At 46.7% G+C, this 13,900-nt stretch overlaps 1 protein-coding gene across 1 annotated transcript in view; it reads right to left on the bottom strand.

Annotated features, from left to right (window-relative positions):
* Positions 1-13,900, bottom strand: part of LOC132578352 (sodium channel protein type 5 subunit alpha-like) — a 111,261-nt gene that overhangs the window by 56,665 nt on the left and 40,696 nt on the right. The window contains exons 17-22 of the mRNA XM_060248296.1: positions 11,303-11,558; positions 9,984-10,102; positions 8,551-8,658; positions 4,739-4,867; positions 3,921-4,012; positions 1,699-1,950 (exon numbers count right to left, since the gene is read on the bottom strand). Coding sequence (XP_060104279.1) covers positions 1,699-1,950; positions 3,921-4,012; positions 4,739-4,867; positions 8,551-8,658; positions 9,984-10,102; positions 11,303-11,558 — 956 coding nt within the window. The remainder of the gene's footprint in view (positions 1-1,698; positions 1,951-3,920; positions 4,013-4,738; positions 4,868-8,550; positions 8,659-9,983; positions 10,103-11,302; positions 11,559-13,900) is intronic.

Here is a 13,900-nt window from a genome sequence, read left to right as displayed (position 1 = left end):
ATTTAAGATGAATGGGGAGGGTAGAGCTATGAACCTCCAGGTAGAGGCCTTGAGACCTCCAGAATGACTACCAGAAAAAGCCCAGCAGGAACTTATTTCCATATTAAGCCACACCCCAGATGTCCAGTTCCAACTCAAAAAACCTCTGTTGGCATAACACCCCCCATGTCACCATTGTTTCACACAGGGCTTTCTTGTAGGGTAATCCCAGCAGGAACTTAATTGCACATTAAGCCACACACCCCTGACATCGCCATTGTTTCACACGGGGCTTTTTTTGTAGGATAAGCTGAGCAGGAACCAATTTGCATATTAGGCCACACCCCCGGATGCCAAGCCAGTTGGAACTACATTCCTGCTTTCAAAAAGCCCTGATGACTACATTAGAGAGATCAGTTCCTCTGGTAAAAAAGAGCAGCTTCAGAGGACAAAATCTACAGTAGACCACAGATGCCGGATGAAATCCACCCCAGACTCCCCCTTCCATAAGCACTACCTCCAAATCTCCAAGAATTTCCCATGGCCGACAGCAGGGAATGGTATCAAGTAGTTCAGGTGAGCACAGTGCGAAGTGGCAGATATAGGCTCAGTAACTGCTAGTGCAGGGGTGGCCAAACTTGCTTAACATAAGAGCTACATAGAAAAAGTCAGATGTTTGAGAGCCACAAGACATGAACATCAGATGTTGAAGGAAGGAAGGAAGGAAGGAAGGAAGGAAGGAAGGAAGGAAGGAAGGAAGGAAGGAAGGGAGGGAGGGAGGGAGGGAGGGAGGGGGGGAGGGGGGAGGAAGGGAGGAAGGGAGGAAGGAAGGAAGGAAGGAAGAAAGAAAGAAAGAAAGAAAGAAAGAAAGAAAGAAAGAAAGAAAGAAAGAAAGAAAGAAAGAAAGAAAGAAAGGGAGGGAGGGAAGGAGGAATGGAGGGAAGGAAGGACGGAAGGAAGGGAGGGAGGGAGGGAGGGAAGGAAGGGAGGGAGGGAAGGAGGGAAGGAGGAATGGAGGGAAGGAAGGGAGGGAGGGAGGGAGGGAGGGAAGGAGGGAGAGAGGAATGGAGGGAAGGAAGGCAGGAAGGGAGGGAGGGAGGGAAGGAGGGAGAGAGGAATGGAGGGAAGGAAGGAAGGAAGGGAGGGAGGAAGAAAGAAAGAAAGAAAGAAAGAAAGAAAGAAAGAAAGAAAGAAAGAAAGAAAGAAAGGAAGGAAGGAAGGGAGGGAGGGAGGGAGGGAGGGAGGGAGGGAAGGAGGAAGGGAGGGTGGGAAGGAAGGAAGGAAGGAAGGGAGGGAGGGAGGGAGGGAGGGAAGGAGGAAGGGAGGGTGGGAAGGAAGGAAGGAAGGGAGGGAGGGAGGGAGGGAGGGAAGGAAGGAAGGGAGGGAGGGAGGGAGGGAGGGAAGGAGGAATGGAGGGAAGGAAGGAAGGGAGGGAGGGAGGGAGGGGTGGAAAGAAAACAAACAGATGGGGGAGGGACATGGAGGTGGAAAGAAAGCAACTTTAACTTCAAATGCATTCTCCAACTTGCCAACAAATGCCTTCTCCAAGCTGGCCAATGGGGCAGTGGGGGCTTTTAGAGCCACACAATATGTGTGAAAGAGCCACATGTGGCTCCTAAGCCACAGTTTGGCCACCCCTGTGCTAGTGCCTTCAGCAAACCTGAAGGTGGCAAGTGCAACAAGTCAATTATTTTGTGAGGCATTTAGGAAGAGGCTTACCTGCGTCCTTGATGAAATCCTCATACAAAGTCAAGTTCCGTTCTCTTATAGTGTCACTATCAGCAGGAAGCCTTGTTATATTGTTCTGGAGGAGATACTCAGTGTAGTTCCTGACGCATTTGTGTCTCAAGTGTCCCTTAAAGAGCTGAAGGCCGATGAGGGCAAAGACGCTCAGGCAGAAAACCGTCAGAATCATCACATCCGCAAGCTTCTTGACGGACTGGATAAGGGCCCCTACGATGACCTTCAGACCTACAGAGGAAGCAGGGAGGGGAATCAACAGTACATGATTTGTCAAATCAAAATACCCATGGGCAGGAGTGGAATTCTAGCAGAAGCTCCTTTGCATATTACGCCACACACCCCTGATGTAGCCAATCCTCCAGGAGCTTACGAGGCTCTTTTTTGTAAGCTCTTGGAGGATTGGCTATATCAGGGGTCTGTGGCCTAATATGCAAAGGAGCTCCTGCTAGAATTCCACCCCTGTCCATGGACCCTTTCTTGAGACACTCCCCAAACTGGGTGCCGCATTGGATTGGAGAATTGTTCATAGGGCTTCCAGGTCTGACTCAGGAAAATCTGGGGACCTTGGGGGTAGAGCCAGGATCAAGGCTGTGACGAGCATGAATGAACTCCTAGTGCTTGTAACGGAAGGTGCTTGCAGCAAAAAGTGCTTGTAGGTGCTCATTTGTCTTTTCGTCAAATGAGTATATATAAGGTATTTATAATGCATGTTAGGCGGTGGTTGTTTCATCACAGTATCACTATTGTCGCTAATGTCACTCGGCATCTGAAACCGCTTCACTCTCCAAGATATAAGGACAGGCGGACTCGCATTCCAACCGCGTCTGGAGAAGTGAGCAGGGACTCACAAAAGCTCCGTCCCTACTACAAACTTTGTTAGTCTTTAAGGTGAGTATTTACTACTAAGGTGTTTCTGGACTCTGGCTCTTTTCTTCTGCTACAGACGGACTAACACGACTACCCATTTTGATCTATCTCCATTAGGCTTCCCAATCCCCAGGTCCCAGAGGGGGGATCTCTACCGGTTTTACAGGCTTCCCTCCCTGTTAGGAATCAGTTCTAAAATGGGTGAACTGACTCCATCTTAGATACTAGGGACGTAGTTTCTGCAAGCGCGTGGCTGAGTCATGCACCAGGTGCATCTCGTTACTGTTGTAAGGTGGAAATGACGTCACCTATAATTAAGCATTGTGCTGACTCAGAAGCTGATGCGATCTCTGGTTAGAGTGCATGATTGGTTTGAGTGCAAAGGAAGGTCAGAAAGGCTGATCTTTCTGCCTGGTAAGGACTGTGGGTACTGCATCGCTTACTGTCCGTTTGGCAGCAAATGCTGTGTACTGACCTTGGTTATTGTGGCTGGATCATTCTCTGTTTATTCTCTGTTATCTTCTGTATTTTGGACTGATTAAAGTGAATGATCCTGGCTTGGCAACGACTTTGAATATTGGACACCGTACCGGTGAATATATTCACTGTAACTACAGTTTGTCTCTTGTCTACTGATTCCTGTGTTTCCCGTTCCTGTTCTTCAGCAGCAGCTTCCGAGAACCTGCACACTGCTAAATTCTCTAACACCCCCTCCCCCAGCCAGCTGGCTGGCGGGGGAAGCCCCGCCCCCAGAGCCCTCATGCACCACCATGAACAATTCCCATAGGGAATGATGGGGAATTGATCCGCGTGTATCGGGGGCTCTGGGGGGGGCTGCTTTTTGAGATAGAGGCATCAAATTTTCAGTATAGCATCTAGTGCCTCTTCCCAAAATACCTCCCAAGTTTCAAAAAGATTGGACCAGGGGGTCCAATTCTATGAGCCCCAAAAGAAGGTGCCCCTATCCTTCATGATTTCCTATGGAAGGAAGGAATTGAAAAGGTATGCTGTCCCTTTAAATGTGATGGCCAGAACTCCCTTGAAGTTCAGTTATGCTTGTCACACCCTTGCTCCTGCCTCCGCCCCAATGTCTCCTGGCTCTGCCCCCAAAGCCTCCTCGCTCCACCCCCAAAGTCCCCAGATATTTCTGGAATTGGACTTGGCAACCCTAATCTCCACGGAAGATTTTCAGGGCATAAACTCTCAAGAGTGAAAGTTGATCTATGATTATGGATGATATTAACTAGCATACCTTAAATGTTTCATGGCATAAGAAAAGAATAGGCTGGGGAGGTGGGGAAGAGGGAGAGATTATTCTAAGTTTTTCATACCTGGGATGATGGAAATTGTTTTTAAAGCTCTCAGCACCCGGAACATCCGAAGAACGGAAACACTTCCTAGCTTTGCAAACTCACCCACAAACCTATAAGATTGAAAGTTGACCAAAAAATAAATAAACGAAATGGAGATGTACAAAGGATGTACGAGGGTTTCAGGGACAGACATTCTGAAGGGCTCAGCCTTTCAACTGGAAATGCCGGGGACTCAACCTCTCCCTCAAAGAACCCCCTAGTTCCAATGGGCAAATTTGGTGCCTCTCCCTCAAACCCCCTCTTCCCCAGCGTCAGTTTCCCCACCATGGGGAATTGACAACTTTCCCCAGCAATTGGAAAGCGCAGGGAATGTGGACACCCTTTTTGGGCACTCCTAGAATTGTAGTCCCTGGAACTGGGGGTCTCTGTGGGGAAGAGGCTCCTGCAGATGCCTGGTAAATTTGAGGCTCCTCCTTCAAACCCTTTCCTCCCCAGAGCCCATACATTACCCTATGCTTTGCCATTGACTTCAATGGCCCATAGGGAACAATGGTGGAATGGGAGCACCTTCTTTGGGTGCCCCTGGAATTTGACCTCCGGTGCCCCCAACCTGGAGATTGGCAACACTAATTACATCCCTCAAGCAGTATTGGCACACAGACCAGGGTTGGCGTACAGGCCAGGATAGCATATATGTAATTCAGATTACATTGCGTCAAAGGTATCAAACTGATAATTCCGAAATACTCGTTTTAGCCGCCGCTGTCAGCTTTCCAAGGGGATGTGACTCGCTTGCCTAATGGCAGCCGTTTCTCAGAGCCAGCGCTATCACTTACGCCATCACAATCACGCTGAAATCCAGCCAGTTCCACGGGTCGCGGAGGAAAGTAAACTCATTCAAGCAGAAGCCTCTTGCCAATATCTTGATGATTGATTCAAAAGTATAAATGCCCGTGAAAGTGTACCTGGGGAGGAAAAGCAGCCACATAAACCAGGTTAACACAAAAGACAAGGGAGCAGCAACTTATTGATCCAGCTAATCTTCCATTCTAGGACTGCCTGCTCTTGGAAGGGAAATTCCTGGAGGTATAGATGTAGGGATGGGGTGTCAAACATGCAGCCCGGGGGCCGAATCAGGCCCCCAGAGGGCTCCTATCAGGTCCCCAAGCAACTGCCTGTCATCTGCTTCCTTCTCCCACTCTCTTGCTTCCTTCTGCATCACAGCTTGCTTTGCCAGGCTTGCTCAATCATACAGGAGCTACAGAGCAAAGTCTCTATTTTCTCCATTGGGTGAGGCCCCTCCCTTGGGGAGGGGGGGTAGTTTGCTTTGCCAGGCTCTCTCAATCACACAGCAGAGTTACTGAATGAAGCCTCTCTTCCTTCTATTGGCTGAGGCTCCTCAACCCTCCTAGTCCCCTGGGGAAAGAAAGAAAGAGCCAGAGCTTCCTTTCCCCAGTTCCCTGGAACCCACGGGAGAAATACAAAGAAAGCGCCTTTAAGACCAATGAGTGCTAATGTTTTAAGCATGCTTTATTTTTAAGTTTTAAAAAAAATCCTTAATTGTGTTTGTCTGCGTGCTTTATAAAGTTTACATCTCTGCTATCTGGCATTACATTGTATGACACACACGGCCCAGCCCAGCAAGGTCTCGTTTATGTCGGATCCGGCCTTCATAACAAATGAGTTTCACAACCCTAATTAGGGTTCGGGGTCCTAAGTGGGCATAAGGCCACCACACCCACCCACCAAAACATCCACTTTCTTCTGGGGAACCGATCCCAGCAGTCTGGGGATGAGTTGTCAATCCAGGAGATCTCCAGGCCCTGCCTGGAGCCTGGCAACCATATTTTAAGTGGTGCCCGATGAATCTGTGCCTCATAAAACAATGGGAAATGGGTCAGCAAGTGGTTGGAGATTGTTCTGCTCCGCCGCGGGGCGATAAGTGGATTTAAAAATTATAAAGCTTTCTGGGGGCCAAAATTGTAAAGCTCTCTGGGGTGTTGTATAAAAATTCCTGCGGCATTTGGAAATGTATTCTTTCTCAAAGGTTTTACATGCGGAAATTAAAATCCAGCGGTTGCTCAGCCGCTCCGTAACACTGTCCGACCACCTTCCCTTTTCACTGTGCTGAAGTCAAGGCATTAAGTTCTTCCCGCCCCGTTTTATGATGAGGACTGCTATAAAAACCGAGGAACTGAAAATCCTATAATCGGATGTTTTCCCTGTTTGTGTGTGTGTGAAGCGCGGTTAAATCACTTCCAATTGACAGCGGCCCTGTGAATGAATGATCTCCAAAGCCTCCTATTCTGGACAGCCATGCCCAGGTCTTGCAAACGGAGGGCTCTGGCTTCCTGGGCTGGGTCAGCCCATCTTCCCCTTTCCCTGCTGCCTTGTGCTTTCCTTAGTGTTACTCTCTTTCCAAGCGACTCTGGGTCTTTTCATAGTGTGACCAAAGCAGGTCCTCTTCCAGAAATGTCTGGGGACCTCGGGGGTGGAGCCAGAAGACATTTGGGGTGCAGCCAAGAGCCAGGTTGGGACAAGCATAATTGAACTTTGAAGGGAGTTCTGGCCATCACATTTCAAGGGACGGCACACCTTTTAAAATGCCTCTTTCCGTTTTGAAATAACAAAGGATAGAGTTACCTTCTTTGGGGACTCACAGAATTGGACCCCCTGGTCCAATCTTTTTGAAACTTGGAGGGCCTTTTGAGGAGAGGCACAAGATGATACACTGAAAAATGGGTGCCTCTACCTCAAAAAAACAATCCCCCCCCCAGAGCCCCAGATACCCATGGATCAATTCTCCATTATACCGTATGGGAATCGGTCTCCATAGGGAATCATAGAGCTCCCAGCAGACATTTCCCTTGCCCCCCTCCACCACTTTCTGATGACCCTAAAGCAGGGGGGAGGGTCTCCAAGCCGGGGGATCCCCTGCCCCCACCTGGGGATTGGCAACCCTAGACCAAGGTGCAATAGCCTCAGTTTAGTCATTTTAGCTTCTAGGTAGAGTTCAGGCTTCATTTGATCTAAATGGCTGTCCTAGTCAACAGCAATACAGATAACTATTGACCCAAACAGAAAGCAGTTGTCATAAGAACATAAGAGAAGCCATGTTGGATCAGGCCAATGGCCCATCCAGTCCAACACTCTGTGTCACACATAAGAACATAAGAGAAGCAATGTTGGATCAGGCCAATGGCCCATCCAGTCCAACACTCTGTGTCACACTTAAGAACATAAGAGAAGCCATGTTGGATCAGGCCAATGGCCCATACAGTCCAACACTTTGTGTCACACTTAAGAACATAAGAGAAGCCATGTTGGACCAGGCCAATGGCCCATACAGTCCAACACTCTGTGTCACACTTAAGAACATAAGAGAAGCCATGTTGGACCAGGCCAATGGCCCATCCAGTCCAACACTCTGTGTCACACTTAAGAACATAAGAGAAGCCATGTTGGATCAGGCCAATGGCCCATCCAGTCCAACACTCTGTGTCACACATAAGAATATAAGAGAAGCCATGTTGGATCAGGCCAATGGCCCATCCAATCCAACACTTTGTGTCACACAGTGGCCAAAAAACCCACAAAAAACACAGGTGCCATCAGGAGGTCCTTCAAGACACTAGAAGCCCTCCCACTGTCCCCCCCTCCCCCAAGCACCAAGAATACAGAGCATCACTGCCTCAGACATAAAAGAAGCCATGTTGGATCAGGCCAATGGCCCATCCTGTTCAACACTCTGTGACACACAGTGATAAAAAAAAAAAAAAACCCAGGCGTCATCTTTAGATTTTCTCACAGAACCAGGCCTCATTTTGGGCAGGAGCTCACAGGAGCGGAGCTGCAAAAACTCTAAATTTTATTGTGCTCTTTCTTTCTCCCTCCCCCCCTAATTGCTTCTGTGCTCCATTGTTCAAACCCCCTGTGAGAATTTCCCTGAACTCTAAGATTTAATGAACTTTCTAATATTTCCCCCCACAAAAAAAGGGAAAATAACCGAAACATAAAAAGCAGACAGATGGAAATCTTCAACATGCCACTGTAGCCAAATAAGAAAAAGTCATTTACAAAGTACGATGGGAGCAGTGTTCCCTCAAAGCTGAGTTAGTGTGAGCTAGCTCACACATTTTTGTCTTTGCTCAGGAAAAATAGCTCCTGAGCAAACTAATTTATTGCAGTAGCTCACAACTTTAATGCCAATACCTCACAAAGTAGAATTTTTGCTCACAAGACTCCATAGCTTAAAGGGAACATTGGATGGGAGCAAGGTTTTATTAGGACAACTATAATTCAAAAAGCATTTTAGGATAGAAGCTGAACTGATATAATTTGGTACACCTTCCGGTGATATCAGGGGTGTGCGGCATATGCAAAAGAGTCATGCTAATAAGCTCCGGCACCTCTTTTTCTACAAAATGACCCCTGCGCAGAACTACATGTAACTGGGTAAAATGATGGGGTTGAGACACAGCAGCAGAACACGTGCTTTGCAGGAAGCCAGTCCCATGCTCATGCCAATATTTCAGGATTATAGGCTATATCTCTTATTATATTAGAAGAGGTAATAATATATCTCTTATTATATTAGAAGAGCCAAAGAATAGAAGGAATGAAAGACACTCTCTACAGAGATACTCACTCCACGTATTTAGACCACTGAGATTCTTCTGTTGTTTCTGGAGTTTCCGAAAGAGCCATGAAGACACAGTTCGTTAAAATGGTCAGCATGATAAACCAGGTAAACAACGTAGGTAACGGGAATTAAGGAAAGCAGCATTTTGCGAAAACGTTACCAAAACTGTGGAGCTTTCTTCTCCAGTTCATCTCATTTTGAACCTGGTATAGAGCACAAATGATGTCCACAAATATTCACATGTACGCCAGTGGCGCCCTTCTGTCCCTCACCCGCAAGGACAGCTGTGTGCACCAGATGTTGATCAATGTCATGCATCTCTCCCTTAGGGCTCAGCTATCAATTGGGTGGCCGGCTATGGGTTGGGAAAGACTTAGAGATTTGAAGGGAGAGCTGGGGAGAGCAAGATTTGGAGAGGGTAAGGAAGGATCTCAGGGGGCTATTGTGCCATAGAGGCAATCCTCCTCAAAGAAATAATTTTCTCCAGGGGAAATGATCTCTGTAGTGTGGGGGAATCTGTGGTAATTCTGAGATAGCTCCAGGCCTCACTAGGCTTGTTCCAGGTGGAGAGTGCTTTTGCTCCGGGCGCTTCTCTCAGTTTTCACATAAGCTGCCACAGAGCTGTGAGTTGGTGCACCTCTTTCCCACAGCGAGCAAGATCCTCTTACAAGCAGTTTCTGCTTGCCACGGGAGAATGGTGCGCCAACTCGCAGCTCCGCAGCAGCTTGTGTGAAAACGGAGAGAAGTGCCAGGGGCAAAAGGGTTCTCCACCTGGATCAAGCTCGAGTGAGAAATCAGTATCTCATACGCTTTCTTCAAATGCCTCTTGTTTAGCAAGCTGAGCATAGCTGGGATTCTGTTGATGGCATTCCAGTGGCCATGATGAGCCCCCAGTTGGGAACTGTCTGTAAGTTTATTATTTATTTATTTATTTATTTATTACTTTACATTTATATCCCGCCCTCTCCGCAAGCGGACTCAGGGCGGCTTACAGTATCATAAAAACAGTCAATTCCATAAAACATATAAAACCATAAAACATTTATCAAGTTAAAAACTAGTACGCTATCTCAGTCTAGTCTGGCGGTATTGGGGTCTGACTATGACCGCCAGCTTCTGTAGGGTGTCCGGTGGCAGCCCATTTTCAGTCAACCAGAAAAGCCTGCCTAAACAGTTCGGTCTTACAGGCCCTGCGGAACGCCGACAAATCCCGCAGGGCCCTTATAGCTTCTGGGAGGGTGTTCCAGAGTTCTGGTGCTGCCACCGAGAAGGCCCTAGATCTTGTTGCGGATAGCCTGGCTTCTTTTGGGCCAGGGGCAGACAGCAGATTTTTTGTCCCTGATCGCAGTGCTCTCTGGGGGATATATGGGGAAAGGCGGTCCCGTAGATAGGCAGGTCCCTGACCATAAGTTACAGGAAGTTCTCAGGGCAAAGGATATGGATGTACCAAAAGTTTGATCACCTTGCGTCGGAGGGAATGAAAAGGGCTAAAGATATACAAAGCACGCGTGGCTGTAAACCGGAAGATGGTCTTCCCTTTGTTCAACACCAAGAATGTCTGCGGAGAAAATACACAAACTGGCAAAGCTAATGTCAGGCAGTACGTTCCATCTCACCGTCCACCATTGCATAATAAAAATAAAGTGTCATTAAGCTGCAACCAACCCATTGTCAAGCATGATATTTCTGGTTATTGAATCAATATGCATTCTACGCTCTTCCATCCCCCCTCTCTTCCCCCTCTCTTCCTTTTCTGCATAAATACTTGTCTTCAAAGCCCCCACACACACACCTGGTAACTCTCAATGATTCAGGATATGCAAGTAACCTTGTCATTGTAAGTAAAATGCCTCTCCCATGAGTTCCCATCCATATGTCTTATCAGTAAACTAGGAATGTGTGGGAACCAGGAGATGTTGTAGTGACCAAATGAATAGTTGATAGTACCCTTTGAACCTTCTATGCAATTCACATCTGTATGTTATGCTTTTGAAGTTATCTGCAACTTTGCCTTTGAAGTAGCCTTTCAGATCCTATGCTGTGTGAAACTCTGTATCACTTCCAAGGTATCATTCCTTGGAGCAAGTATTGGATTATCAATGAAACGAGTCTTTGATTTAAACAAAAGCTTGGTTATTCGAAATACCGATGCTTGACACCCATGACAATCCCTTACAGGGTTTATAGGGCAAAAGATAAGCAGAGGTGCTTCACCTGGTCTCCTGGGTGATCTCCCATCCAAGTCTTAACCAAGGCCAACCTCGCTTAGCTTCCAACAAGCTCAGGCTAGTCTTGCAGTTGCCGCCATGGCTTACCAAAGAAGTTTTCAGTCTGGCTTCATAAGGCGGCAGCTTTAAGCGCCTCAGTTTCATACCCCTCACACCCTGGAAACTTAACAGTTCCCCTCCCTCACCTCAGTATGTCAGATTTGCACCCACACATGCACAGATAAAAGTACACCACTGCAAGCATCTGCTTGGCATACAGAAGATCCCAGGTTCAATCCTCAGCATTTCCACTTTAAAAGGACCAGGCAGGAGGTGATGGGAAAGGCCTCTGCCTGAGATCCTGGAGAGCTGCTGCCTGTCTGAGCAGACAAGACTGACCTTGATGGATCAAGGGTCTGATTCAGTAGAAGGCAACTTCTTGTGTTTTTCGTGTTCATGCATTGTGAAGAGGCTTCATACGTTCAAATAAATGTCAGTTTTCCTCCCACAAGCAATATGAATGAACCTAGCCAACCACAGAAAGGCGTTACCTTGTGATCATGGTAGTAAGGATCAAGATCCTCCAGGGGCTCACCAATGAGCTCTGAGGGAGGGTTTCCATAGAGGGCAGGCAGCTTCTGGAATGCCTGAAGGTCCAGCTGAGGGCGGGGCTTATCTTCAGGGGGCGGGTCTTTGCATTCCTTCTTGGCAGCAATGCGTTTCTCAATGGCAGCCAAAGATTCTAGCGTGAATGGGCGGAAGTTGTTAGCACCCAGTATGGTGAAGTCAGCCATCTTGGCATCGCTTCTTCCCAGGAGCAGAATTTATCCTCGGTTGGAGAACTGGCTGAAGAGGTAACTTAAAGTCCAGCAGCTGCAAGGTAGTCTATAAACAGCTTCATAGGAACAGGGAAAGAAGAAATAGGAAATTACTGGATAAGAATCTTTATCCCCCCCCCCCCAAAAAAATGTAAATATCATAGAATTATGGAGTTGGAAGGGCCCTCCAGGGCCATCTAGTCCAGAGGTGTCAAACATGTGGCCTGGGGGCTGGATCAGAGGGCTCCTTTCAGACCCATGAGCAACTCACTGTCATCTGCTTCCTTCTCTCTCTCTTGCTTCCTTCTGCATCACAGCTTGCTTTGCCGGGTTTGTTCAGTCAAACTACAGAGCAAAGCCTCTACTTCTTCTATCGGCTGACCAGCACATGAAGCAACTTTAGTTAATTAGTTAGTTTAGTTTATTTGCATCCCGCCCTCCGTTACAATAAACTACACAATAAAATCACAATAAACAATTAAGCATTAATTAAACAGTTAAAACAATTAAACAATTTAAAACAATTAGATGCTAATTACCATTCAGATTACAGATGGCGTTCAATATTCTTAGGCATCCTGTAAAGCTAATATATCGGCAGTTTCAGTTAAAGGCCGACTGAAATAATGTTGTCTTGCAGGCCTTGAGGAACTGGGCAAAGATTATGTACAAAAGCTCACAATGTCCAGCCATTTCATGTTTTCCTCTGTGTCTTAGGCTCAAAGCACTGACCATGAGATTGCTGTAATCAAAAGTAGGCTTGCAACTTACAGATACACACCTGAACAACACCTGAACAGCATATTCAAAACTGCTAGAGCACAGACATTATCTCCAGATTTTGATGCAATAATTCAGAGCAAGAGGGGTCAGTGATCAGAGATCGTTAAATAACAAAATATTGTAAAAGTCCTCATGTTTTAAACATGTTTTATTTAAAGATTTTTTTAAAAAAAAATTGTGCTTGTCTTTATCTCTTATAAAGTTCATATCTCTGTTACCTGGCATTACATTTTACGACACACATGGCCTGGCCTGAGAAGGTCTCATCATTGATGTGAGATCCGTCCCTCATAGCAAATGAGTTTGACACCCCTGATCTAGTCCAACCCCCAGCACAATGCAGAAAATTCACAAGTACCTCCCCCCAAATATACGTTAAAAGCTTTAATTTTCCAGAGGGGTAGCTGTATTAGCCTGTTTCAGCAACTATTATTTTTTTTGTCAATGTGGTAGAAGGACATAATTTTTTGGAAGCGTTTGTACCTTATGATTTAATAAACAAAAGCCACTTCTCGTTATTAAAGGGAAAAGGATTCCTTCATATTTTATCATACAATACATAATGCATATGTGGAAGATGCAAATAAATATTTTCAGTCTCTGAATACAAACTGGAAGGGAAATACCTTTGTTCTGACAAAGGGAGATTTGACTCTCAACAGCTCATACCCTGACAATCTCAAAGATACTGGATTTCTATCCTGCCCTATACTCTGAATCTCAGAGTGGTCACAATCTCCTTTACCCCCTCCCCCCCAAAACAGAAACCCTGTGAGGTAGGTGGGGCTGAGAGAGTTCTGACAGAAGCTGCCCTTTCAAAGACAACTCTGTGAGAGCTATGGCTGACCCAAGGCCATTCCAGCAGGTGCAAGTGGAAGAGCGGGGAATCAAACCTGGTTCTCCCAGATAAGAGTCTGCGCACTTAACCACTACACCAAACTGGCTCCCAGGAAGTAGATATGTCCGTATGACCTACCTAGAATGGATGTCATTCAAACAGTGACAATTAGTTGAGATAGTAATCTACAGTTCAGTCTTTTGCTGATTCATATGCCTATTAAATCAGTTCAGATTTCATGCCTGTATTATCCTGGTGGACCTCTGATGCCCTTTGGGTTTTGGCCACTGTGTGACAAAGAGTGTTGGGCTGGATGGGCCATTGGCCTGATCCAACATGGCTTCTCTTATATTCTTACTCTTCCTGGTGCTGGGGGGAAGGCACAGTGAGAGAGCTTCTGGAGTTCTGGCTTTGATGGTTGACCTCCTGATGGCCCCTGGGTTTTGGTCACTGTGTGACACAGAGTGTTTGACGTCATGGGCCATTGGCCTGATCCAACATGGCTTCTCTTATATCCTTTGTATTATTGATGCTTGGGAGACAACAGTGGGATGGCTTCTGGAGTTCTGATCCCAGTGCTGGACCTCCTGATGGCCCCTGGGTTTTGGCCACTGTGCAACGAAGACAATGGGATTGGATGGGCCATTGGCCTGATCCAACATGGCTTCTCTTATTACATCCTCTAAAAACCAGTGGGGATGTAATTTGGT

The sequence above is a fragment of the Heteronotia binoei genome, chromosome 10 (assembly GCF_032191835.1).
Source record: "Heteronotia binoei isolate CCM8104 ecotype False Entrance Well chromosome 10, APGP_CSIRO_Hbin_v1, whole genome shotgun sequence".
NCBI lineage: Eukaryota > Metazoa > Chordata > Lepidosauria > Squamata > Gekkonidae > Heteronotia > Heteronotia binoei.
The sequence above is the reverse complement of the archived record's forward strand: the minus strand, read 5'-3'. Positions and strand labels throughout refer to the sequence as shown.